Source organism: Schistocerca serialis, chromosome 1 (genome assembly GCF_023864345.2).
Source record: "Schistocerca serialis cubense isolate TAMUIC-IGC-003099 chromosome 1, iqSchSeri2.2, whole genome shotgun sequence".
NCBI lineage: Eukaryota > Metazoa > Arthropoda > Insecta > Orthoptera > Acrididae > Schistocerca > Schistocerca serialis.
Genome location: NC_064638.1, coordinates 1109250181 through 1109276599, shown reverse-complemented (window position 1 = coordinate 1109276599; position 26419 = coordinate 1109250181). Strand labels below are relative to the sequence as shown.

Sequence of the window (26419 nt, the reverse complement as noted above, 5' to 3'; positions counted from 1 at the left end):
CCCCAAAGCCGTAGTTTTAGTAGATCCTCTAATAGGATCAGAAAAAGGACAATACAATGTAAAAGACATTAAGTTGTTACCCCCAGGGATATTAACTTTCTGTGTTAAAGGGTGGAGTGATGACCATCGGATCCCTAGTTGTTTTTGGTGTTTCTTCAAATTTAGTTTTCCTGCACAGTATTCTGTTCAATTCTTCAACTAGTTTGTAATATATGCTTGAATTCTTAAACTGTCGTATAATTTTTGTACGTAGAAAACCAGATATGACCATAGTATTAGGACCAATTTAAAAGAATCAAAGATGGACAGTTATCTCTAGACACAAAATGAAATGAATAAAATATTATTTGAGTGAAAAGTATAATATCATGGTACTATTTAAACAAAGTGATATCTAGATGTGATAAACTGAACGGAGTACTTTATGCGTGTATGAAATATAGTGTAAAGTGAATGACTAAATAGCTATGTTATTGTAGTGTATAATTTTCTATTTTTATAGAATATTTTATACCTTTTGTGAGACGTAATATAAATGGGAGGGTTTGTATCACTTTTGGAAGGGGTGGGTAGTATAAGTACAAGCATGATAACACTAATCACACCCCCCCACCTTTCAGACAATCCTCACAGACAAGTGTAACTGATTCTTCACATTTGCCATTCCATAGGTGTTGCTAAGATTTTTCTTCGGGGGCTTCAAAGGTTAAGGTGAGAATGTCTGTTCTGTAGGAGACATTTAACATCATACCTCCTCTGGCTTCTCACTCAAGTACCGGCGAAGTAGGGATCCTGGGGAAGGGGGGTGGGAAGGGTTTTCCTGTCTCTGGGGCTATCTTCTTTCTCTTCTTCGAACTTAGTAACCAGTTCTACTTTTTCCTATCTTACTTCTCATTTGAGTACTGATCTATCTTTCTCTCTTTCCATACACACATACTTCTATCGCTGAAGTCCTTATAATTTCCCGTGGTTTCCAATAACCTTCAACTTATTTCATATAAGTAGGCTGAAGAATAAGGATACACAAACACACATCTACATACACACAAAGATACACTTAAACACAAACAGGAGAATTACATATTAGAAACCTGAAGCGATGCCAGAACTGCCAAGGGATGTAGGGGGATAAAGATATATGTACATCTGAGTCGATTCACATATTACATTGTTGATATGTGGCAGATCTGCACCATTATTATTTGTTTCTCTCAAATATATTTACATGTACCATGCTAGCCCTTTGAGAAAAGGCATAGTATCTACTGGGAGTTGGTAAATACAGGTAGACATAGCATCCACTATGTATGAGCATGATATCCATTTATATGGTAAAAGTGAGAAGTGGGGTATTAGAAAGTGGAACAGAAGCGTAAAGTAGATTTTAATTTTACCAGAGAATATTTAAGAATATTATTCATAAAAATGTATGCTAGGGCAATGAACCAGGAGGCCTACTCAAGAAGGATACAGAGGGCGCACTTGACATTTATTGGATGAGAAAAAGGGCGGATAGGCAGACCTATGAAAGGCTGATCTATACTGTGTGGAGAGGGGCACCAAGAAGGGGATTGACCTGTACCATAGGAGGATAGGAATAATAAAGGGGCATACCTACCAAAATGGAAGGAGAAAGAGTACTCCTAGGCTCAACCCATGTAAGATACAGGTACGATTCCTAAAGGGAAAAAGGGCAGTATTGTGACAGAAGTCACATGTTTAAAGGGATGAGTCTGGTAAGTATGAATTCTATGCAGCACTAGCATTTTTACGTTTTAGATTTACAAATGTCAGAAGAAGGGAACACTTTATTCTATCCAGAGTTCCTCCAGATTACAATAAGTAATGAATAAGTACATACTTAGGAGAAATAGTACAGGAAGTAAGAACAAAGTAGTAGAGTATTCATGACTTACGTGCAACTGGTATTTACGATTTGAAGAGGAATAGAAAACAAAGATTTTTTTTTTTTTTTTTTTTGGAGATTGAAAAGAGCTAACTCACAACATGGATCGAAAGGTTCACATTTTGTAATTGTGGTAAAATATGCACAGTTATTAGTAAAAAAAAAAGAGAGGTACTGTTAAAAGATAAAGAATTATTATCTTGTGTAATATTATTATACATAATGAATATGTATAAAATATCGCGTGTTCGAGCTAAGGGGAGGGATACACAGTGCCTCAAACATTTTGGGGTAAATTCTAGAAACACTCAGCCTTCCACCGCCTCAAACACCCGATATTTTAGGTACGAGCGCGGGAGAGTGAGATTGTTTCTACTGATCCACCTGTTTCCTATGTGCAGATCGGAAGTTTGTTATTAGAAGACTGTAAAAGGGGCAAGTCACTGACGACGACAAGTGTTTGCCGCCGCGCCACAGAAGGCGTGAGGAGAAAACAATGATTAATTATGTCATATTCTTTGATGTGTTAGTGTCTGTGGTGATTGTAAGAAAGACTATTGAACAGTTGAATATACAGTGCTATGCAAATTCATGTATTGGACTCGCTTGGGACCAGAGACTTTTAAATTTTTCATGTCTTGGCTATGAACGAAACAAGAGACATGTACGCTATTTGAATATGTGTAAATGAGTCTAATGTGTAAGGAATAAGTTAGTTTGCAGAAGTTATTATCTGTGAAATTTGAAAATATAATGTGATGCAACCAAAAATTATTATACGAGTACCAAAATTATTTCAAGGATAGAGAAGTATTTTAATAAATTCCCTTAACCAGCTATAATCTTCGGAGAAGAAGCTTGTGGGAGTTTGACATAGCTGATTACCCAGAGAAGAGGATCGGCTACACACAATGTGCAAGTTAACTGAACTAAGAGACGTGTGTGTCTTGCAACCCAATACCACACAGTCTCTTGTCGTCCGAAAAATGTTAAGAGTCCTTCTCACAGACTGAAAATCTAGCAAAAGATCCAGTAAGTATGGAATAAAATAAGAAAAGGAGAGTGCTGAGAGAGAAGGAAAGTGGTTTAAAGTTCTACAACGAAAGCAATAGACACACCATTTAAAACTAAGGGTGCCAACTTCTTTCTTTCCTCCAATTCACAGCTATTGTTTTGGTTCTTTTTACAGTCCTCTTTAGAGAGCATTTACTTTAGTCACACCACAAGATGTCCAGCATCTGACCGCATGGTAAGAGCAAAGTGGCTACCGAGCTTATGAAACACAAGTAGAGGATTTTAAAATTTGGTAAAACAGTTTTGATCACAACAGATACTTATTTTAGTTGGCAGCTGATTTCAGTCCATAATTCTGATCACATTCAACTCATATGTACTGCAATACAATAGTAATACATATTGAGAGGGATTTACATACAAATAAATAGCAACATGGCTAAGAAAACATCTAAAATAAAAACTACTTTAATAACAAAGTATGATTTTATACCAATGATGGTGGCTGGTAGTAGTGGAAAGAGCACTATCTGTAAGAGCATACACATAAATGGCTGAATGAGGCAGCATTACCCAAGAATATATACTGCAAGCTCTGCCCATCATATGCACTGTTAAATCATTGACAGTCAATCATGTACTTCTTACGCGAATTTACAAGAAAACTAGGTACTGAAATTTATGCAATAATTACATACATAAAGGTTTACAACAGATCCTGTCATTATTAGTTTAAAGTAAACAAACAAAATTACAGACATTATTTGATCATTTTTGTATGTAGAGTGCCCTCTTTGGGCATTTGTATGAACTATTTGAAAGTAGTCATAGCAGAAACAGCTTTACTTGGTTACCACAGCAATGGCTTGCTAGTATTGATAGTTACGCTCCAGTAAGGCCCACCACAGACACGATGGCAGAGGATGGAATGCTGAGGAGGCAGCCACTGTCCGATGTCTTCTGTGATTTACTCTAACAACTGGAGGATGAGTTGCAGTAGTTAGTGTCTTTGTTACTATTGTCTATCAAAGATTAAACACAATGAACAACTTCCAAGGCATCAGAGAGCTACTGCCTCCTCAGCATTCCATCCTATGGCACAGTGTCTATTGTGGGTCTTGCTGGAGTGTAACTGTCAATAGTGCCAAGCCATTGTTATGGTAACCAAATACAACCATCTTTGCTATGACTACTTTCAACTTCTTCTTTCGGTGCTATCATGTTCAGATGTTGGCAATCATGATGGCTTGTCCTCTGTTGTTGGTAGCAATATGGAACAGTTCTATTGAAGATGTACTGAACAAGCATCCAAGATAGTCATCTTCTTCCAGGACCCTTTTGCTGTTATTTTCCCTTAAGCTTTAGCAAATCAGATCTATTTCTAATCCACATAATATGACCTAGATATTGCAACTTTCACATTTCATTATCTTGATTAATATAGGTGTTGTTCATTCTTCTCAAAATTTCTATGTTTGTCTCTCTCTGGGTCCAATGTATTCTCAGGATCTGTCTATAAAGCTACAATTCAGGGGCCTCCAGCATCTTCGCCATGTTTTTATTTAAGGTCCATGTCTATGCCCCATACATGAGCAGAATATATGTAGCGGTGCAAAAGTCTGATTTTTGTTCTTAAAGTTAGGTTATGGCTTTTGAATACAGCACTCACTTCCTGAAACACACTTCTTCCTTTCCCACTGTGAATCTTTATTTTCTTGCGAGTTATCCCAATTTTCATTTATTATGTTTCCAAGGTATGTATATTGTTTTATCCTTTCTACAGTTCTTTGGTTTATGACTAAGTTTCCTCCTGTAATACTTTCCTTACTTGTGACGATGCACTTTGCCTTTGTGGTATTTATTTCAAGCCCATATTGACTGCTAACTCTTACAATTCCATCCATTAATAATCATAACACCTTGAAAGTGGCAGAAAATACAATAGGATCATCAGCATATCGAATGTTGTTTGATCTTATTCCATTTATCACAATTCCTTCTTTTACTTCTTCCAGAGATTCTCTGAATATGAATTCTGAGTATATATTAAATAGTTTGGGAGATGTGATACATCCCTGTCTCACATCCCTGAGAATTTTTACTGCTTCAGTTTGTTCTCCATCAATATCCAATACCACTGTTTTGATCCCAGTACAGGTTCTTGATGATTCCTCCATTCTACTCCATTTCTCAAAATCTCCATCAATTTGTCATGTTTTACTCTATCAAAAGCCTTCTGGTTAACCTATTAGACATGAAAATAATTTTTTATTTACTTCTCTACATCTCTGAAACAATACTTGTACACTGAACAAGACTTCTCTCATACTCACAGCATTAACAAAACCAAACTGATTAGGGGCTCTCTCTTCCTCACATAGTCTATATATTCTTCTGTGTACCACCCCCAAAAACAATTTCAAGATACGGTTCATTAAGCTTACCGTATGATAATCTCCACATTGTTTTGCGTTTGGCTTTTTGGGCAGAGTAATGAACTCTGATTTCAGCCACTCCAATGGAATGTTTGCAGATACATAAATTTGACTGAAGATTTTTGTTAACCATTTTATATGATTTTCATCCACCAGTTTTAAGAATTACTTTATTTAGTCCCACAGCCTTTCCATACTTCATTAGATCGATGGCTGTTTGAACCTCTATTTATAGTATATCTGTACCACTTACTTCATTTGATTTCATCTGTACTTGAACTAAAAGCACAACTATTGCCATAAAATAAGTTTTCTATATATTTTTTCCATGTCTTTTTCATACCTTCTAATTACACCACTAAGTCCCTGCTTCACCCAACTAGCTCATACAAATGCCCATAGAGAGCAGTCTCCACACAAAGATGATCAAATCATGTCTGTTCTTTCATTTCTTTACTTTAAATTAATCATTATAGGATTTGTTGTGAACCTTTATGTGCGTGATTGATGTCTGTATTTCTATATCAATTATTCTTGTAAATTCGACTATACCATTCAGTGTAGCATATCTCACGTAAGGCGTACATGATTGGTTGTCAATGATTTAATGTTGTATGTGATGGGCAGAGCTTACAGTATATATTCTTGAGTAAACATTGCATTATTCGACAGTTGACATATGTGCTCTTATGAATACTGCTTTATCCCACTGCTACCATCTGCCATCATGGGTATCAAATTGTACTTTGTTATTATTGTAGCTTTTTTACTTTTTTTGCCATATTACCATCTCTCTGTACAGAAATAGATCTGAATATGTACCACTATTATATTGCAATGCTTACGGCCTGATGAACTGATTTAGTGAATTTTAATGTTTTATACCGATTGCTGTTTACACTCCATTGATAGAACGCTTTTTAAAATTTTAAACAAATAAAGTCCTTCATGCAAACATCAACTGTCTCATTGTCAGTGTGGCAAACGGGCCAATGTTAGTAGTTCAAGCTGTAGCTTCAGCATCAGCTGACAGGTTTACAAGCTGCTGTGACTTCTCCTGGCACGAGTTAGTACTTACTAATAATCTGGGTGTTATATTTCAGTATTATTACTGATATTATTGTCATCACCATCACTACATGACTTCTACTGACGCTGCTGCTGTTTCTTACTGGTGTTGGTACATCTACTATTTGTATAAGTAGCATTACAATTGATATAAATATTGCAAAATGAACTTTTTTTAATTTCTTTTCTTTTTCATACCTATCTTCTTCTCTCCCCTGCAATGCCACCTTCTTACCCCAGTCATCCTGTATATTTAGATCTACTTAACAAGCCATCTTCCGTCACTCCAGAACACATTATTCTTGCTTTCAGCACAGCATATAAACTGTGTCTTTTGTATAAAATCAGGGGTACATATAAATTCCTTGCAAAAATGAAAAATGGCTTGAATGATGACAAATTCCTCATATTAACAATGAGAATTGTCACAATACTAATTGTCATTTGCTCGAAGGCATTAATGCCCCTCTGGCACTTGAAACCGTCAAGGCAATGTAGGAAACTATATTTGTCAGACAGAGAACTGCTATGTTAACACATAACTATTGCACTCCGAAAACAAAACACAGTAGATCTTCATTTAGTTTTTGAAAAAAGTTATCACTTTTCTTGAAGACACAAGAACAAGTTGCTATTACTTCATCCTCTTCAGTTAGTGCATTGACTGCAAGTGACATAAACTGTCACATGTATTCTGGGAAAGTTAGTCCTCTAAATATTCTTCGTTGTTGTTTCTCTGTTATGGTTTATACCTTGAATCTGGCTATTTCATCTCACCTAGATACAGGAGACTTTCTAATATACACAGCTTCATGTTACATTTTTCTTGTCAGTTAACGATCTTCTCCTTGGTGTATATTGGCAACCACTTAACAAATGAACTGTACCATGTACCACAACCTTTCAAAAAGCAACTTTCCTCACAAAAACTTCTATTAGTCATTGTCCAATATCCACATCCATACTACTGTATGCAATTTCTTTCAACTGAAAGTGTTTTTAGGTTGATTAACATATCTTCCCAGCCAAAAATCTCTTAGGGGGAAGCAGGATAGAGGATAACATTTTCTTCCATATGTATCCCCAAACAGAAACTTACACATCTTTCCCCATTATTTCTCTTTAAAGATAAATGACATCATTGGCTTTCAAACATTACTGACACATTGGCCTTCAAACATTACTGACAACAAAACTAAATCCAGCAACAGATGTGATTACTTACACTATCTTTACAACTATAAAGAATTGATTAACAAAGAGATTTATACACTGAAGTAAATAATTCTTTATTGAGTGGGATACATCTTATATGCAACATGCTCTGACATATGTAAAATGTTTTTGTGAAGTTTAAGCTATCAAGGAAAACTAGGTCTATGCTGAGTCATTATACACAGCATGGTTACACAAGGCAGAAAGATGTACGGGCTCCAACAAGAGAAAATGTCCATCTAAGAAAATATATGAACTATCTCAAATGAGATGAACAAAGCATTAATAAAAGAAATGGATCAGTGTATGCCTTTGACAAAAGCACAGAAAAATAAATGAAGAACTCAAAAAAATTGATGGATCACATAAAACTGATAACACAATTCCATCAGTGGTTATCTACAGATCATTAAAAGGAGAAGCTCTGTTCTATCTTGACTACTCAAGATCTTGAACTGAAGAGTCCATTGTTTCAAACACCTTGCTTAATTCAACAAATATGATGTAGGAGGCCATCAGGACATTGTTTCATGGAACACATTTTTCTAACACTACCTTTCTTTTTTTATAGAAATAACCAATACCATGTATACTATCGATTCTTCTATAGATGATCATTATATCAGCTGTTTAACTGAATGAACTTCATATGATTCTGTATATGATGTGTTATGTTTCGGGCTAAAATATGTAAAAAGAAATCAGTTTGTTAGTACTCCTTACCTACAGTTAAAATCACTCTTCTTTTAGAAATATTTGAAATTAAGAAATATCTGGCATACTTAAAAGTCCTATCATTAATTGCACAATCTGATCATAATTATAAAATTTATTTCTGGAGGACTCATTTACAAAATAATGGTATATTTTAGCGAAGATTCTTCTTTTGTCAAGAAAGTTTGTAAACTCTTTGGAATTGTGAGTACCACAGAATGCAGGAGTAGTGGGCATGCTTCTGATGGAAATGCATGTGTTTTTTAATTTTGTCTACAATAATGTAACTACTGTTTTTTTTTTTTTTTTTATTATGGAGATTGTGAAGTCTACGTGATATAGAGGAATGGGATAAAATAAAAGACAAACATAGCAACAGATAGTACTTCATCAATTATATAGTCATCTGGAAGCCACCAAATCAAAATTTCAGCTGCAAGAATGTACCCCTAGATGCAACAACTGGAGCCAACAACAAAAAGAAAAAATGAAGATAAGTAAAAACGTTTTTCTTTTGTATATCTTCGGCCTCTTGAAGTTTTCAAAACTTGTGCAGAGACAGAGAATTTTAATAGTGATGTGGGAGGGAAAGATTACAAGACGTCGCAACCACCAATGTGCAGTAATGTGAGGTGTAATCATGAACACAGCTAGATCATCAATTTGTTTGTTTATTTTTCTCTATGCTCTCCACTGATCAACAGAATTCGGTTACAGTAACTAATATTAATACAGAGTACCCTCTGCTCTGTACAATAAAACAGGTTGTGGAGTGTTTCTGTAAATGCAGATATGTTCACCCATTAGGGTCTGCATTCAGCTAGTTTCTGTACAGGGATAGTACACTACAGTAACATAAAATATATAAGAAAATGGGTGTGGGTCATGATTAGTGACATGGTTCATCATTTCAATTTCGGTCTTTATTCTGAAAATCTTAGATAACGAACCCAGTTTCTGTTAATGTCCTTCCTATTTTACTTGCTGCTATTTCCGTCATACTTCTCCCTTTCCACCATTCCTGTTAAATATTTATTTATCTTCACCATCTGTTCCACCATAGTGTACTAATTGATTTCAAGTTGTTAAAGGTATTTCATATCCACCTTTGCAACTATCAAAAATGTAGTACTTGTGAAGATATATTTGAAATATCTCAAATAATTTATTCATCTACTATACCAAAATTCTCATTTTATTAAGAAGCAATCAGGAACATCTTTCAATTCTCCTTGACAATTAAAGGTTATTGGTTTATAACTGACTGGAATACTTAAACAATGGAAACTCCAGGTTGGAACGTCCATAATATAAGAAAAAGAAACATCCCCCAAGCTGTGGCTAAGCCATGTCTTCGCAATGTTCTTTCTTCCAGGAGTGCTAGTTCTGCAAGGTCTGCGGGAGAGCTTCTGTGAAGTTTGGAAGGTAGGAGACAAGGTAGTGGTGGAATTAAAGCTGTGAGGACAGGTCATGAGTCACGCTTGGGCAGCTCAGATGGTAGAGCACTAGCTCGCGAAAGGCAAAGGTGTCCCGAATTCAAGTCTCAGTCCAGCACACAGTTAATCTGCCAGGAAGTTTCAAAAGATAGATTGCTGCTCACTGTAAAAATGACACGTAGAGTTGGAAACAGGCACAACAAAAAGACAATTACACATTAACTAGAAGCCAAAGCCTTCTTCACAAAAGGAAACGAACCCACATTCATTCACACAAGCAATCACATTTCACACAAGCAAGGCCGCCATCTCTGGCAGCTTGGACTGGAATGTGACTGTCACGTAAAAATCTGGAGAGGGTGGGGAAGAGGAAGGGATAATAGGGTACGGGTGGGGGAGCATGCAGGACCAGATTGCCAACAGAGGCAGCTTCGGGAGGCTGTGGGGTGGGGAGGTGGAGAAAGTGGAAGCAAGAAATGAGAAGAGCAGGAAAGGGGAAAGACAACTGGGTGCATCGGTAGAGGGCAGCACACACACAGGGTGAGGGGACAAGAATGTGGAGCATGTGATAGAGCAGAGGGAGTGGAAACTGTTGAATGGAGGGTGTGGGAGCAGTAGGTTACTGGAAGTTGAGGCCAGGATAATTTTGGAAGCAGAGAATGTGTTGTAAGAATAACTCTCATCTCCACATTTCAGAAGAGCTGGTGGTGGTGGAGAGGACCCAGATGGCTCAGGTAGTGAACTGATTTCAATAGCTGCTTCACTACATGAGCCATCTGGATCCTTCCCTCCACCATCAGCTTTACTGAACTGCAGAAATTGGAGTTACCCTTACAACACATTCTCCACATCCAAAATTATACTGGCCACAACCTATGGTAACTTACTGTTCCCACACACTCCACCCAACAATTTCCTCCCCCTCTGCCCTATCAATTCCTACCTATTCTTGTCCCCTCACCCTCTTTGTGCGTCACCCTCTGCCAGCACACTTGCCCGTCTCTCCCCTTCCCTGCTCCTCTCCTTTTTTGCCCTCATCCCCCTCCTCTCCCCCCATCTCCTTGCCCTACAACCTCCCAACACTGTGCCTGTTGGTAGTTTAGTCCCAGCACACTCCATCACACAGTGCTCTTCTCTTCCCCCACCCATACCCTGCTATCCTTTCCCCTTCGCCACCCTCCTCCCGAATGCTGCTCCCATTCTATGTGACAGCTGCATTCACGTCCAAGGTGCTGGAGATGGCAGTCATGCATGCATGAAGTGCGATTGATTGTGTGAATAAATGCATGTATGCATTTCCTTTTCTACAGTCTGCTCTGGCCGAAAGCTAATGTGTAAGTGTCTTTTCATTGTGCTTGTCTGCAACTGAACACGTCATCTTTACAGTGAGTAGCAATATATCATTTCCTTATATTTTTACCTGGAATATGTGACAGCATGTAAATCTTTTGTCTCTCTCTGTGTATACAGGTCACTACTCTCACATTTTTTTGTTCTAATAATGTTTCAATTAGTTGTGAGTACAGTGCTATAAGGAAAACAAAAAATATTCTCCTTCTCTAAGCAACTCTAGACTGATAAAACTTATGATGAATGCCTCATGTTTCAATAACCGTACAGGTAACTGGACTCCTAATCAAGTACACTTGACAACATACACCAAATGAGTTCAGAGATGTGTCGCTAGGATTGTTATTTATTTATTGATATGGCTCACATGCAGTTTAAAATTACAGGTATATGACATTAGTATTACTATATATAACATGAATATAAAGACACAAAACTACATATAAAACTAACTAAATGTCAATATCCAGGTTTCTAATCCACATAAGAGCCATATCATCAGCTTTTATGAGGTCGCTCCAGCTCCCCTGATAGGAACACAAGGGGCATTCATCTCTAATGTACTTGATTGTCTGTTTCAAAGCCTCACAGTCACAAACCAGAGATTCTGTAGCATCCCATTTGTAAAGAGAGAGTGCACATCGCCCATGCCCAGTGCGAGCTCTGTTCAGTTTCACCCACAGTTTCCTGTCGAGTTCTGTGCGAATGGTATCACAATTATACTTTTGGAACCACTCATGCTTTTCAGGACTTTCAATAAGCTGACAGCTCTGGTCCCACAGGTCTCTCACCCCAGTATTACTGGCATCTAGCTCTTCTGTTTGCCGTAAAGGTGTGTTTCTTGAACGGAGTCTATTTCGTCATAAGCTTGGTATGTCTTCCTGTATGAGTAGTTCCAGGTTCTCCTGTAACTTGCATTATTCCCTAAGCAACGCCTCACTTCTGTGGATTGCTGGTGGGTAGATGTTGCTCAGCAGAGGAAGCCAATAAGTAGGCGTTGGTCGGACTGCCCCAGTTATTAACTGCATAGTGTGGTTCAACTGGACGATGATCAAGTTGGTGTGACAGCTGTTTAGCCACACCGGAGCACAATACTTGGCTGCTGAGAAGACCAGTGCAATGGATAATGTGCACACGGTTTCTGAAGAAGTTCCCCAAGTCATTCCACACAATTTTTGAATAATATTGTTTTATTATCTTGGCAGCAGTAACTTCAAGATGTTTTCTATATGAAAGGGTGCGCTCAAGGGTGACACCAAGGTACTTCGGATACTTGTTATGGCAAAGTGTGTTCCCGTTAACTTTCACTCTGAGTTCTGCATTAGCTTGTTTGTTTGCCAGATGAAATGTACATACTTCAGTTTTACTTTTACTGGGTTTAAGTCACCACTTTCTAAAATAGGTGCTCATAATGGATAGTATCAAAATAAAAAAGCTTTAAAACAGACCTTTTCAGTACCAACTGTTTAAAGGACTTGGCCCTTCAATCTGAGTATGCCATCTAAGCATAGAAGGTATTAGCTGAGCTGAAAGCAAGTACCTATCTAAACTCCTTATAGATAATGATATATTTACAAGCCATAAAATGTGCCATTGTCCCTGGATATTCTGCCAATTACTGCCCAACCATCAATTTATGCTGGAGATTTTAATAGTCACCGTGGACACTTGAACTATGCACGTTACAATGAGTGTGGTACTGCGCTCAACAACTGGGCTGAAAATGAAAATCTGTCCTGGTTTTTGATGCCAAGGATTTGGGAACTTTCAGATCGGCTGCTTGGCGAAGAGATTACAACCTGGATCTCTGCTTTGTGTCCCAGGACTGCATAGGGCACCCAGAGCCTACATCCAGAGAGGTCATACCTAGTTTCCCACAGAGTCAGCACAGGCCAGTAATCCTCGATATGGGGCACTCTGTCCCAATAGCGAGATCTGTACCATGAACCAGATGGAACTTCAGTAGGGCTGACTGGTGCAGTTTTGCTGACCACAACCATAAATATATCTGTTTTATTCCACCGGAACCTAAAAACTACCCTAGATTCGCTGGGGCTGTTCTTACTGCTGCTAAGAAGTTTATTCCTGGTGGGTACAGAAACAAATATATATCGGGCTGGAGTGAACATTGTGAACAACTTTATGAACAGTATAGCGAAACTGGCGACAGAGATATTGCAGATGACCTCCTCCCAAGTCTTGACGCTGCTAGAAGAGTATGATAGCGTGAGATGGTAGAAAACGTAAACGTCATACTCTAGTAGATAGGCATGGAGCCTTCTGCATAAGCTTGGCAGAGCCTCCAATAAACCCGGGGAGAAACCTGGTATTTCAGGTAACCAAATCGCTAGGATTGTAACAGTTTGGTATAACCCATAAAGAAATGTAACAGTAATTTCTGGAAACTTAAATGGTAATCCTTGGAAGGAATATGACATAGTCCCCACAAAACCTTGTCGTGTAAATTTAGAAAACCTGTATTTGAAGAAGACTGTGTGACCATTATGTTGCTACCATTGTATACCATGTATAGGGAGCATGAGAATAAGATAAGAAAGATTAGGGTGTGTACAGAGGCATACAGACTGTCACTTTTCCCCTCGCTCAATATGTGAATGGAATAGGACAGAAATCTATGATTTTGGCACCACGTACTCTTTACCATGCGCTGGACAGTGGCTTGTGGAGCATATATGTAGATGTCGTTGTAGGTAATGTGTAAAATTATGAATATCACACCTCACTAACAAATCATTTGGCATATATTTTTAATACATTCTCTTATATAATAGTCCCTGGAAATCAAATGACTCTTACAATTGTTGTGAAGGAAATCTTAAACATCATGTGACAAACTTACCAGTTTGGTAAACACTGAGGATCCACTGTGCATGCACCAGCAGCGACCATACACCACACTACATCACATTCTGACCAGTACATTTCACCTGCATCATCATCACCATACACTCCAGAATCAGCAGATAAGTCAGGATCAAAGACACTTCCGTCTGATTCTGGATGTGCTTCCATTCCAACCACAGAACCTACACTTCTAATAGGACTCCAAACTCCAGGATTTGACTTTACATCACCAGCACTTTTTCCCGCCACACGTAATCTACTTGGAGAATTTTCAGTATGTTCTTTGATTGCTGCAATTGTGTTGAAGCTTCCACTGTTGCCATCAGCAGAATTTGAATCATCTTCAGACCTGAAATATACACCAGCCCTATAATTTCACAAGTATAATTATTAAAACATAATTACCAAAAATAATGACAACATAAAGACTCCTTTCTCCAGAATAAGAATGGTATAAAACTGATACTTCTACAATGAACAACTTGTTCACTGTATTACTTTTCTAAATTACTACAATTCATAAGGTTCTCTAGACATGAGTGATGAATACACAGGAAATAGTAGAAATACTGTGAATAAATTGAATGAAAGTCAGATTACCTAAAACCCTCAAAATAACCCTCTTACAGTAATTTAACTTGCTCTAAAACATATGAATTTTTGAACAGGAGTTCCAAACCTTATGAGTGAATGCTGAAGACAAGAGAGAATACTACAGTGTTTTCATTTACTTGGATTAAACACAGAATCAGAAGATAAAAGTGTAAAATGTCTACAACATATAGAACTTAAAAATTGAGGCCTTTTATCTCTATACCACTGGACAAAATTTGGAGCTATCTTTACTACAAAACCTTTAACAGTAAGCAGTATGCAGCTCTGCAATGACATGCTGCAGGCTAACAAATGGAGAAGCCTGAATTATGTATAGGCATTGTATCTTACAGCTTCTTAACTAGATCCAAATAGCATATGCTATTGCAAATAACCCAAAGAATATCACAGCACTGCAATACAAAAAGCAGACAACAATTAATCACAGCACTACTTTTAACATCTGTCATTGGTGCCTACAGACAGATCAACTATTGTCATAAGAATTATTAAAATATCAATGAACAAATCTTATTTCGGACTGGTATGGTCTCATCACAATTGTGACTATTAACCACAAAGTAATTTTTATGCTTTTAGGATGTAGTACAGCAGTAGATCATCATTCCTCTGGCAGCAGTGCCCAATACCATTAGATGCTACTGAGATAATATGGCAATTGACTTGTGTTACTAGGATGAAACTGTTGTTGCAGACAAAGCTTGTACTGTAGTACAAACATTTTTTTGTTTGACTTCAGATAATATGGCACAATTATAGTATGTACACACAATTTTTAGACTTTCTTCCATCATCATCATGACCACCACATTATAATTTTTCTGTTCCAGCGAACCTGATACAGTTGCTGCTAATATTCTGCAATTATCTTGTGCTTCCACAACTGTTGTTCGCATATCTGATGCCAGTTGACACGTCGAATTTTGATGTCCCGAAGGATCTACTTCTCTCAGCTGTCATAAAATCTCTCTCTTGGTCTCCTGCCTAGGACATTTTGGTGAAAGCGAAGCTGAGGGGTTCTGCAGGGAGCCCTCCTCTTCATATGGACCATACCACTGAAATTGCTTCAATTCAAGTCTTCTGCAGGAATCTTTCTAACAGTTGTTGGATATCTTCAGTGCTTATTTTATTCTTCTCGTTTTCTACAGGCAACAATGGAAGAACTACTTCATTTCTGTTGCCAAGAGGAGGTTCTTACTCACTACAATAACTGTTGCTGCTTGTACTCCAGGTCTTAGTATAGTTTGGAGATACATTTTGTACAGGCTGATCTTAGAAGGTGTGATAGCAGTTGACCAACCACATAATGGAATTTGGAACACCTTTGAATTATGTTTCCAGTCTCTTGAGGTATACTGTTGGCTGAGGAAACAACACTACTCACATATTGGAAGTTGCTCACCTTATCTGTCCCCTCATCTTCAGTTCTTAGATGTACTGTTGGAGAGTTCCTTCTCAACACCAAATCTATTTTCTTGGTTTTTGGTGATTTAGAGACCATATTTGTAAATTAATCACATCAAAAATCTACTTTGGTTTATACCTTCCAAACCACTGGAAGACTTGTGATCAAAGCATAAGGCATAGATAAAATTACTTTGGAATTTCTAAACACATTGGGGGAAGTGACACCCATACAATTATTCAAGCTAATGTGTGGAACCTATGAGACTGGAGACATAGCATCCGACTTTCAGAAGAAAACCATCCACACAACCCCAAAGACAGTAAAAGGAGATAAATGTGAGAATTATTGCACAGTCTGATTTCTTTGCCCAACTCTTCTCTAGCTGAATAATCTCAAAATTCCGATCTCATATAGATCAGATGTTTAAGAATTATTTCTGACATTTTGTATTACATCAGAGTTCTTTTTGTAATCTGGCCCCCACCTTCACTCCAACAGCAGCAGGAGACCACATCATTTGTTTATTTATTATTTTAAGATTAGATTAGATTAGATTAATACTAGTTCCATGGATCATGAGTATGATATTTCGTAATGATGTGGAACGAGTCAAATTTTCCAATACATGACATAATTAAGTTAATTTAACAACATAATTAAGTTAATATAACAAGGTTTTTTGTTTTAATTTTTTAATTTTTTTCTTAATTTATATCTAAAAATTCCGCTATGGAGTAGAAGGAGTTGTCATTCAGAAATTCTTTTAATTTCCTCTTAAACACTTGTTGGTTATCTGTCAGACTTTTGATACTATTTGGTAAGTGACCAAAGACTTTAGTGGCAGTATAATTCACCCCTTTCTGTGCCAAAGTTAGATTTAATCTTGAATAGTGAAGATCATCCTTTCTCCTAGTATTGTAGTTATGCACACTGCTATTACTTTTGAATTGTAGAAGTAATTTACTTACTTAATTGTGCCTTGTACTTTTGTAGTTTATTAATTAATTTTCTTGCATGTTTGTGTATTTATGAGGCACAGTTTTGCATTTACAAAAAAAAACTGCATAGTGCAGTGTTCCACTGTCTGTAGCGCCTCTGTTGCTTGTTGTTTTGGACAGCCAATGACTGATGTGGATGAAAGATGACTTAGACATCTTTAGTATGGACAAGAGCTGTGAATTTTGTGTTCAGATGCGAGCTCAGTTGGTGATCCTTAATTCAAAACTCCAGGTGATTATGCCTTTGGTCGCACAGCTTTTGGCTGTTGCCAGTGGGTCTCACTGTGGCTGGCCGGATCCATGGGATGTCCACTATGTCCCGTGTGTCCTCTAACTGGTCTGTTGCTGTGGTTGGGCCAGTTACTGCTGTGCTGAGGTTGCTCCTTTACTCATGATGGACTGGGAGGTCATTTCAAGGTGTGGCAGGCAGCGAAAGACATTCTGGGGGACTGATCAATGGTCCCAGTTGGTCTGAATAACAGGTTGGGATTATTGCAGTTGGGAGCTTCAATGTCTGGTGCATGATGGAGCTCCTTGGGCAATGCCTGCCAAGGGGGAGAATTAGTACAGTCCACTCTGTGTGCATACCACAGAATCATCCCGGACATGGAACAGGTCCTTTCAGAGGCCATAAAAAGCATACAGTGCAGCCAACAGCAAGTGGTGGCTCATGTTGGTACTAATGATGTGTGTCACTTTCGATCAGAGAGATTCTCTCTGGTTTCTACTGATTATACGAACTGTAAAAACAGCCAGTCTCGCCCGTGAGACGAAGGGAGAGCTCACCGTCAGTAGCATTGCTGACAGGAGCAACTGTGGGCTTTTGGTACAGAGCCAAATAGTGGGTCTAAATCAGTGGCTCATATGGTTTTGTGACTGTAGCTACAAAGCCCTTATCTTGTGCCACAGGGTGGGGGGTATCGGGCTCTGCATAATAGATCGGGGACTTTTAAATACAGGAGGTGGGCACATAGGTAGCAGATCCTGTGTGGAGTGGACTTGGTAGTTTTTTAGGTTGTGAAAGGGTTGCAGAAGTATAAAAACAGGAGTTCAGTCTCAAATGCTGTGGGTCAAACACAGATGAGGGTAAACTTAACATAGGTATTATAATTGAAAGCAGCTGTGTTCGAAAAGAGCCACAGCTCTAAGTGCTCATAGAACGCGGTGAAGCAGAAAGCGTTACAAGTATACGATAAATCGCACAAATCTAAGGGCTGTCAATTCAACTAAATACCTAGGAATTACAATTACGAGCAACTTAAACTGGAAAGATCACATAGATACTATTGTGGGGAAGTTGTAACAAAGACTGCAGCACTTTGTTGGCAGAACACTTAGTAGATGCGACAAACCCACTAAAGAGACAGCCTACATAACACTTGTCCAGCCTCTGCTGGAATATTGCTGCGCGGTATGGGATCCTTACCAGGTAGGATTGAAGGAGGACATCGAAAAAGTGCAAAGAAGGGCAGCTCGTTTCGTGTTATCGTGCAGTAGGGGTTAGAGTGTCACTGATATGATACACGAGTTGCGGTGGTAGTCACTGAAACAAAGGTGGTTTTCTTTGCGGCAAGATCTATTTACGAAATTTCAATCACCAACTTTCTCTTCTAAATGCGAAAATATTTTGTTGACATCCACTTACGTAATGAGAAATTATCACCATAATAAAATAAGAAACCAGAGCTCGATCGGAAAGATTTAGATGTTCCTTTTCCCCACATGCCCTTCGAGAGTGGAATGGTAGAGAAGTAGTATAAAAATGGTTCGATGACCCCTCTGCCAGGCACTTAAATGTGAATTGCAGAGTAACCATGTAGATGTAGAAGTTGGCTTAAGTCAGAGGAAAGTTCAGTTGAAAATTTTACAAAGGACCTAACTGTGATCAGACAGTATGGATTAAATACATTCGGTGCAGGAATGTTTATTGCTGTCAGCAGTAGTTCTGCCTTAACACTATTCAATTGAATATATATATAGCCCAGAACATTATTTAAATGTTCGGTAGTACATAAATGTTAGTTTAAAAAGGCAAATTGGTACAAGATGCTTACCAGCATCCTCCTAAGATGGAGTTCTGGATTAGATTGCCTTCAGTCATATTTTAATGATTCTTACTATTTAATTTTGATAAAAAAAAACAGGCTTTAACATCATTTTTCTGTTAGTCAGACTGTATTAGTTATAAGGATTATCCCATTAAATACCCTTTTGGAATAACTTATATGAAGGTAGAAAGATCAGCTCCTTATACTTTTCACTTGTCTCACAAATGTTGGCGAAGAAAAACCTTAATTGCTTTGTAACGGAAAAGTGGCACTCTCCTAATTAAAATTCTTTGAAGGCTTTTGCATCTTGTACTTCTGTAACAAAGACAAATGTATCCCTTTTTTTTGTACAGGGTGCGGCAGCATTCATAGCATAATTTAACTTCTGTAGTACAATGACGTATTGCAGGAATGCGCGCCAGCTTGTGCCGCATTCGTGTACTAATGAGCTGCCATTTCGAGTGTGACAGTGATATGGAGCAGTGGAGTGCACAGCATCGTGCCTTTGCTGTTGAAAGTTATTTCAAGAATAACGACTCTGTTATTGCTACCCAGCATCTATTTTGGCGACATTTCAACTTGGGACATCATGGGAAAGTTCCAGATGGCGGACCATTGTGAGGTGGGTATGTGCATTTCGAACAGCAGCTTCTGTTTGCAATGGTAAACTGGGAAGAAGTGAAAGAACTGTGGGGACACCAGAAGCCGCGGAAAATGTTTGTGTTGCACTATTGCATAGCCCAAAAAGATCTGCTCGGCATCATGCGCAAACTGTGCATATGTCCGATCACTCATTCAGGAGAATATAGCACAAAGATCTCCATTTTCATCCATATAAGCTGCAGATTTTTCAGGAAATTAGGTCTCACAACTGGGTTTCACGCAAAAGATTCTGCTTAACCATGCGTGATCTCCTTTGTCAAAATCCACAAATGCTGCACACCATCCTTATGTCAGATGAAGCTCATTTCAAGCTATGTGGTTCAGTGAATATACAGGAAATGCATTATTGGAGTGATGTAAACCCGCATGAACTGCACATCAAGCCCTTGCACAGTTCTCTTGTCACAGTGGGGTGTGGAGTTGCTTCCTTTGGGATTATTGGCCCTTACTTCTTTGAGGATGACAGTGGTGTGGCTGTAACTGTCACCAGTGAATGATACCTAAAGATGCTGCAAGACTTCGTTCTTCACCATTCAGGTATGGTCGGTGTGGATGTGGAAAAATTATGGCTTCAACAAGATGGAGCGACTTTGCATAGAGCCAGAATTTGCATGGATTTCTTGTGACAGACATTTCCCAGTAGAGTAATTTCCTGATTTGATGACGTTTCCTGGCTGCCTTGCTCACCTGACCTTTCATGTGCAAACTTTTTCCTTTGGGGCTATCTGAAGCAAGAAGTGTTCTGAACATGTTGTGCCACACTTCCTGAGTTGAAGGATCACATCAGAACTGCCATCAGCAATGTCCCAGGGAATATGTTATTCCGAGTTATGGAAAGCTTCCAACATTGCCTAGATGAATGTGTTATGCAGAGGGGGCATCATTTGACAGGAGTCATATTCAAAAAGTAATCCACACAATGGACAATGACTTACACAGTAGTAAATGGCATGCCTTTAACTATTAATTGACATAAGAGGTAATAAATAAATTGCAGTTACTGCCTGTTGGTGTGTTCTTAATATCCTACTATGAACACTGCCATACCCTGTATAAACACCCTTCAGTGTCACTGTCTAATCTTGTCTAATGTGTACCTGACGGACGGTTGCTGTTCCAAACCAGTCGTTCATGAAGCATGAGATACTTGGCAAGTAATGCCTACCACACCAGCCCTGCAGCCACCTTCAGCACTTCACCACACTACCTGATCTCGCTGTTGTGCCTCACAGTGCCACTCCACCTCCCCATTGATCTTCAAGTTTTGGACTGTTCAGACAAGTGCTATTAGTGGATGCCCTCTATACCCCAAATTAAGGAACAAATGGTAACTATTGTAAGTTTAGGCCCCTCAAAACAAAACTGTTACAATCAATTAATAACTGCCCTACTTTAGTATGTAAGGCCCCCAAAATAGCACCATCTGTCCCAGGGAGTATTTAACAGCTCACAACTTCTGTATAATTGATACACTACTCCTGCAGAAAGAGGAAGGAATGTACAGTTGGTATCCTTTCAGAGGGAATTAGAATGATTCTACATTTTTTTAAAAAAATCGGTTTCTTTGACTTAGAACGCTGCTTGTGGGAGACCACTCCCATGGCTCACTCACAGTACCATCCATGTAGCTGGGCTAGCATTGTCCACACAGTTAAGGACTGCAGATAAACAAACATCTCGTGAACATTGCCTGCAACCCTCAACCAATGGGAGCACAGGAAATTGCTCATGTAAGGCCTCGGTATCTGGGAGCAACTGCTGGGTCAAGATGAGCTTTCTCTCTCTCTCTCTGCTGTTGCTGCTGCTGCTGCTGGTGGTGGTGGTCCCCAACCAGTTCTTTTTCTTACTCTCCTATGATCCACTCAAAACTTAGGCTGTAATCATCTCTTCAGCCATCCGGCGTCTTCACTGTGTGGGCCCTACGTACCCCTAAATTTGCAATATATATGACATCTTGTTAATAGATTTTATGCTTATTATTACAAAACCAACCTTCCAGAATGCCCACATCCTGACCTGACCACCTCCCACCGTGTACAAATTGATTGTAGATGATGCTGTTGTTTACCATCTAGTAAAGTCATCAGAAGATCAATACAAATTACAAAATTATTGACAGAACATTGTGTGAAAAGTAGCAACTGAAACTGATCAACAAAAAGTGTGAGGTCCTATACACAAGTATTAAAAAGAATACATTAAATTTGGTTACATGATAAATAATACAAATTTAAAGATTATAAATTCAACTAAATGCCTTGGGATTGAAAGGCAAAACAAAGACTGTTTTACTGGCAGAAGGCTTAGAAAATGCCACAGATCTGCTAAAGTGACTGCCTACAATATGCTTGTCTGTCCTCTGAAAGAGTTTTGTTGTACATTATGAGGTCTTTATCAGACAGCATTGACAAAGGACATAGAAAAAGTTGAATGGAGGACAGCTCATTTTGTATTATTGCAAAATAGAGGAAAGAGTGTCACACATATGATTTGTGAGCTGGGGTGACAATCATTAAAACAAAGGCATTTTTCATGGTGATGAGATCATTTCACAAAATATCAATCACCATTTTGTACTACAAACGCGAAAATATTTTGTTGACTTCCACTCACATATGGATAAATGACCATTGTAATAAAATAACAGTAATAAGCACTCACAGCACAGAAAGATTTTTCCCACATGCTATTCGAGAGTGGAAGCTCGAAAAATAATCAAAGTGGTTCTGTGAACCATCTGCCAAGCACCTGAATGTGATCTGCAGAGTACTGATGTAGTGTAAATGAATGCTTCTGTAGATTATACTGCAAACTTAAGTCTAATCACAAAGATTAATTTTTTTTTTTCCTTCTTCCAGAACTGAGTCTTTTCCCTCAATGTTGAGGCACTCAAACAAAAGAGCTAACAGCAACAATAGTAAATAAACTCTCTTCTCCTGCAGTAACAAGGACATCTTGGAAGGCTAATTTATGAAACTATATGTTGATGTCTATGCAATACCACGCAGGGGGTTGTAAAGGTGTAAACCCGACATTGTTTGGTAAAATTTCTGCAGTCGCTGCACTCAACACACTTCTCTTCACTGCGGACAAGTTTAATAAGTGATGAAATGATATTTTGTGAACACAGAGGTTCTGGATTGTAAAAGAAATTGTATACTACAATATTTAGAAACACCTGCAATGGTTCAACAAGCACTGAGCACTGGTTATCACCATAGTTACTTCAACAACATGCTTGCTCTCCCCAAATACTGAAGGACAAAACAGAAATTGCCAACTTTCAAAGATAGAAAACTAGTCTGAAACAAAGGGAAAATGAAAGCAAACATCTTGATGGTCCCAAAGTCTTGCATAATTTGATGAGGAGGGAGTCTCTCTCTCTCTCTCTCTCTCTCTCTCTCACCCCCCCCCCCCCCCCCCCCCACTTTCCATTGATTTTGTCTACCAAATTATGTTTGTTACCTCCCACATCTCCCCTGAAGTTTTAATTTCATTCCATGAATATTTCACTTCAATTACTCTTTAGATTCATTGTGAATGTTCACTCATGTTAGTGGTTCAAAATGATAATTTGTTATATTACTTAGTAACACACACTCAGTTCTTATGTGTTACAGTGTCTTTTCAACACATTAACTCTTAACAACTTCCCTCATTGTTTTTTATACCTAGGAACCAAGATTTTACAAACATTCCAAGATAAAACACTGACTCACTTTGGTAAGACTACAGGGAATAAGTGGACTTACAAAATACTATCCTTAGGCAAATCTGAAAGCCACAACCTACCTAAACCAGGGATGATGAAATGGGATATGAATATATTTTCTCCCATTGGAGTACCAAGTTTACCTGCTGCATTACCTCACACTGTTTTACTGCCCCATGCCATACAGAGAGAACCGTTTTACTTTGTGTATAACTTTAAGCTCTTAAATTATATTGTATACTTTCTGCAAGGTAATTTGTCTCTTAGTTTACATTTCACATTACAGTTTCATTTCTAGAAGTAACTTTTTGAACAGCAGCAACAGTCAGTCTTACTAAAGAAAATTGCACTAAACTACTTTATGAAATTTATTTGCAAATGAAAGCACCATTTTCTCTCCAGTAAAGAGAATTAATTTTGAACAATAGCTTCTCTTTGTTAGAATGCATCTTTATTTGTTCCATATTTCTGAAAGCTCTCCTCTTCAGGATAGAATAATTTTGTTAGATGGTTTTCAAATGTCAATAAAAGAAACTAACATTAGTGCAATGCCAGATCTTCATATCCATCACACTTAGAGGTGATGCTATAAAGTAGCTGGTGTTAGATTAGTGCAAACATAAACTCTGATTAAGCTGAACTAAATCTCATGGATCAATTCACTTTCAACTGCAGTCATCAGCTCACAGACTAATGACGTTAAACACTTTGACGAAAAACATGTTGAGAAGTAGTAAATAATAAGAAAAATGTAGTTGACCCAAAATAATGGTAAGTAAATACGGAAATATGTTACTCCCACACTGCTCAAATTCAAAATAATTTTTTCAAACTTTAAGGTTAGGTTACCGAAATTTAAACAATGTAAGTAATCAATACAAATAATAATTGCTTCCATAAGAATTACATGAGAGAACTCATAATTAATGTGAAGTAGTTAAAAAGCATTTAATACTTATTGACAGAATAAGCAAGAGTATTAATAGTGAAGGGTAAGTATATGGAGTTCAATGGCCACCAATAATCAATGAGCATCTTTTCTGGTAATGTTTTGTAGCCTGAAATGGAGTAACTACACAATTGATATAAAATTTTTCACAAGCCAGTGTTCACAGGAGGGCAATAATTTAACTATTGAATGTCTAGTTCATAAGTAAACAGCAATGAGAGCTTTGTGTGCACTGATGAATTGAACTAGTAAGTACATGTAGGTCAATGAGCAATGACATCTTTAAGGACCTACCAGCAACCAGTGCAAACATACACATCTGTCAGACTCCGCATTAATAGTTTCTCTAGCGAAGAATAACAATGGCTTCAAAAGCTGGAACTTTTGAAAATTCAGTCCATACAGAAAACTACCTAAATCTCTGACCAATGATATATAATATTTGTGTTTCCATCATGTTCACAATACAGCTGTCAGCCTAATACACTGGCACAGTTGACAATAGTTTGGGTACAAGAGTCAAACTGACCACACAAGCTAACAGCCAACATAAGATAGCCATGACCTAACAGGTGTGAAATGGTGTATTCTCTACGATATCAATCATAAAGATAATTATGACAATACTATGTTTTGAAAACGTACTGAATACACCACTTGCTGTTTGCCTAACATTCTGGGACCCAGTGGGGTAGGCAACTTTAAGTGTGCATGAACCTTAAGCACTAGGAATTATGTTTTTTTTTTTCTTTTTATTTATTTTAAGGATATTTAATGGCAATGAGTTACAACAGGCTTACCACATGTTTTACAAAAGAGCAAACTCTTTCTTGAAATTAAAATAAAAAATTTAAACTAACATTTTGTCAATTACTGTGCTACTGATAGAACTAAAAGTGAGAGAGTGTCTGTTGCAATCAATCACATAAAACCAGCCACTGACTCCTATGTGCATGCTGCTGCTAACATTGAGATTTTATGCTGTAGGATACTGGCTCAAGAGAATTTCCAGCAATAATTTATCTACACCTGTGGAGACACAAATAGCAAACCTTCTTTTTATATTTTCAACCAGCTTCACAAGATGAAACCTTCAATAGTAATCTACAATGTATGGTTAATATGTGCGGACTAAGTGCAATAATAGTTTTGACAGGTGATTTAGCAGTGTTGGTAAGCATGTGTCATGGTAACTTCAATCAACATAAAACCTCTTGCATCTGAAAAGTTAATGTTACATAACATATCATTTTTATGAACCAGATTCATTTTCTAAACTATGGTCAAAACTCATCTCCAGTCAACAAAGTTTATACAATTGGTACTTGAAGTTCTGCCATTTTCTCAAGATCAGTGCACTTTCGTGCAGAGACAATAATGGTACGTTATTTGTCATGATTAGGGCAGCCATGAAAGAGAACGGGTGAGTCAGTTATTTAGCCTTGCTGCCAGGCAATTGTTGGAGAACCTTTCCCAAACAGCAACAAGGAATGACAGAAACCCAATTTATGCTCAATCTATATTCCAGCAAGCCACATTTATCAGCTGATAGCTACTACCTTGGCAGTAATAGAAACTAGATGATGCTTTCAACTCAGGTAATGGCTCGTGTCAGCACATAAAATTATTTATCACCTGATCTGTGAGCTACGAGTCCACCACTTCCACTGGCTCGCAAAATTGGTGAAAACTGCTAGCCTTTCTGGTGAGATGGTGCGAGAACTCTGATTATGCAGCATCTTTCCCACAATTGATCGCAGTCCTCTTGTCTGTTCCCTGATGGAAGTACTAAACCAAAAGCTTTTTTCATTTCTGTGGTTGTTAAATTATATGCTGTACATTTATTACACACCTTGGAATATTCATGTGTAGTTTTTATCATGAAATAATATTTTAACTTTCTTTTGCCTCAAAAGTGTTACAAATGCACATGTTGAGCAATTTTGTTTGACACTTCTCAGTAGGTTGAACAAAATAAGAAAATCCTTTGTAAACTGAGCAGGCGTGCTGCTAAATAAATGAC

The 26419-nt window shown here is 37.9% G+C and overlaps 1 protein-coding gene across 1 annotated transcript in view; it reads right to left on the bottom strand.

Annotated features, from left to right (window-relative positions):
- LOC126416695 (tectonin beta-propeller repeat-containing protein) overlaps positions 1–26419 on the bottom strand; it is a 206377-nt gene that overhangs the window by 113005 nt on the left and 66953 nt on the right. The window contains exons 8-9 of the mRNA XM_050084501.1: positions 26032–26184; positions 13999–14352 (exon numbers count right to left, since the gene is read on the bottom strand). Coding sequence (XP_049940458.1) covers positions 13999–14352; positions 26032–26184 — 507 coding nt within the window. The remainder of the gene's footprint in view (positions 1–13998; positions 14353–26031; positions 26185–26419) is intronic.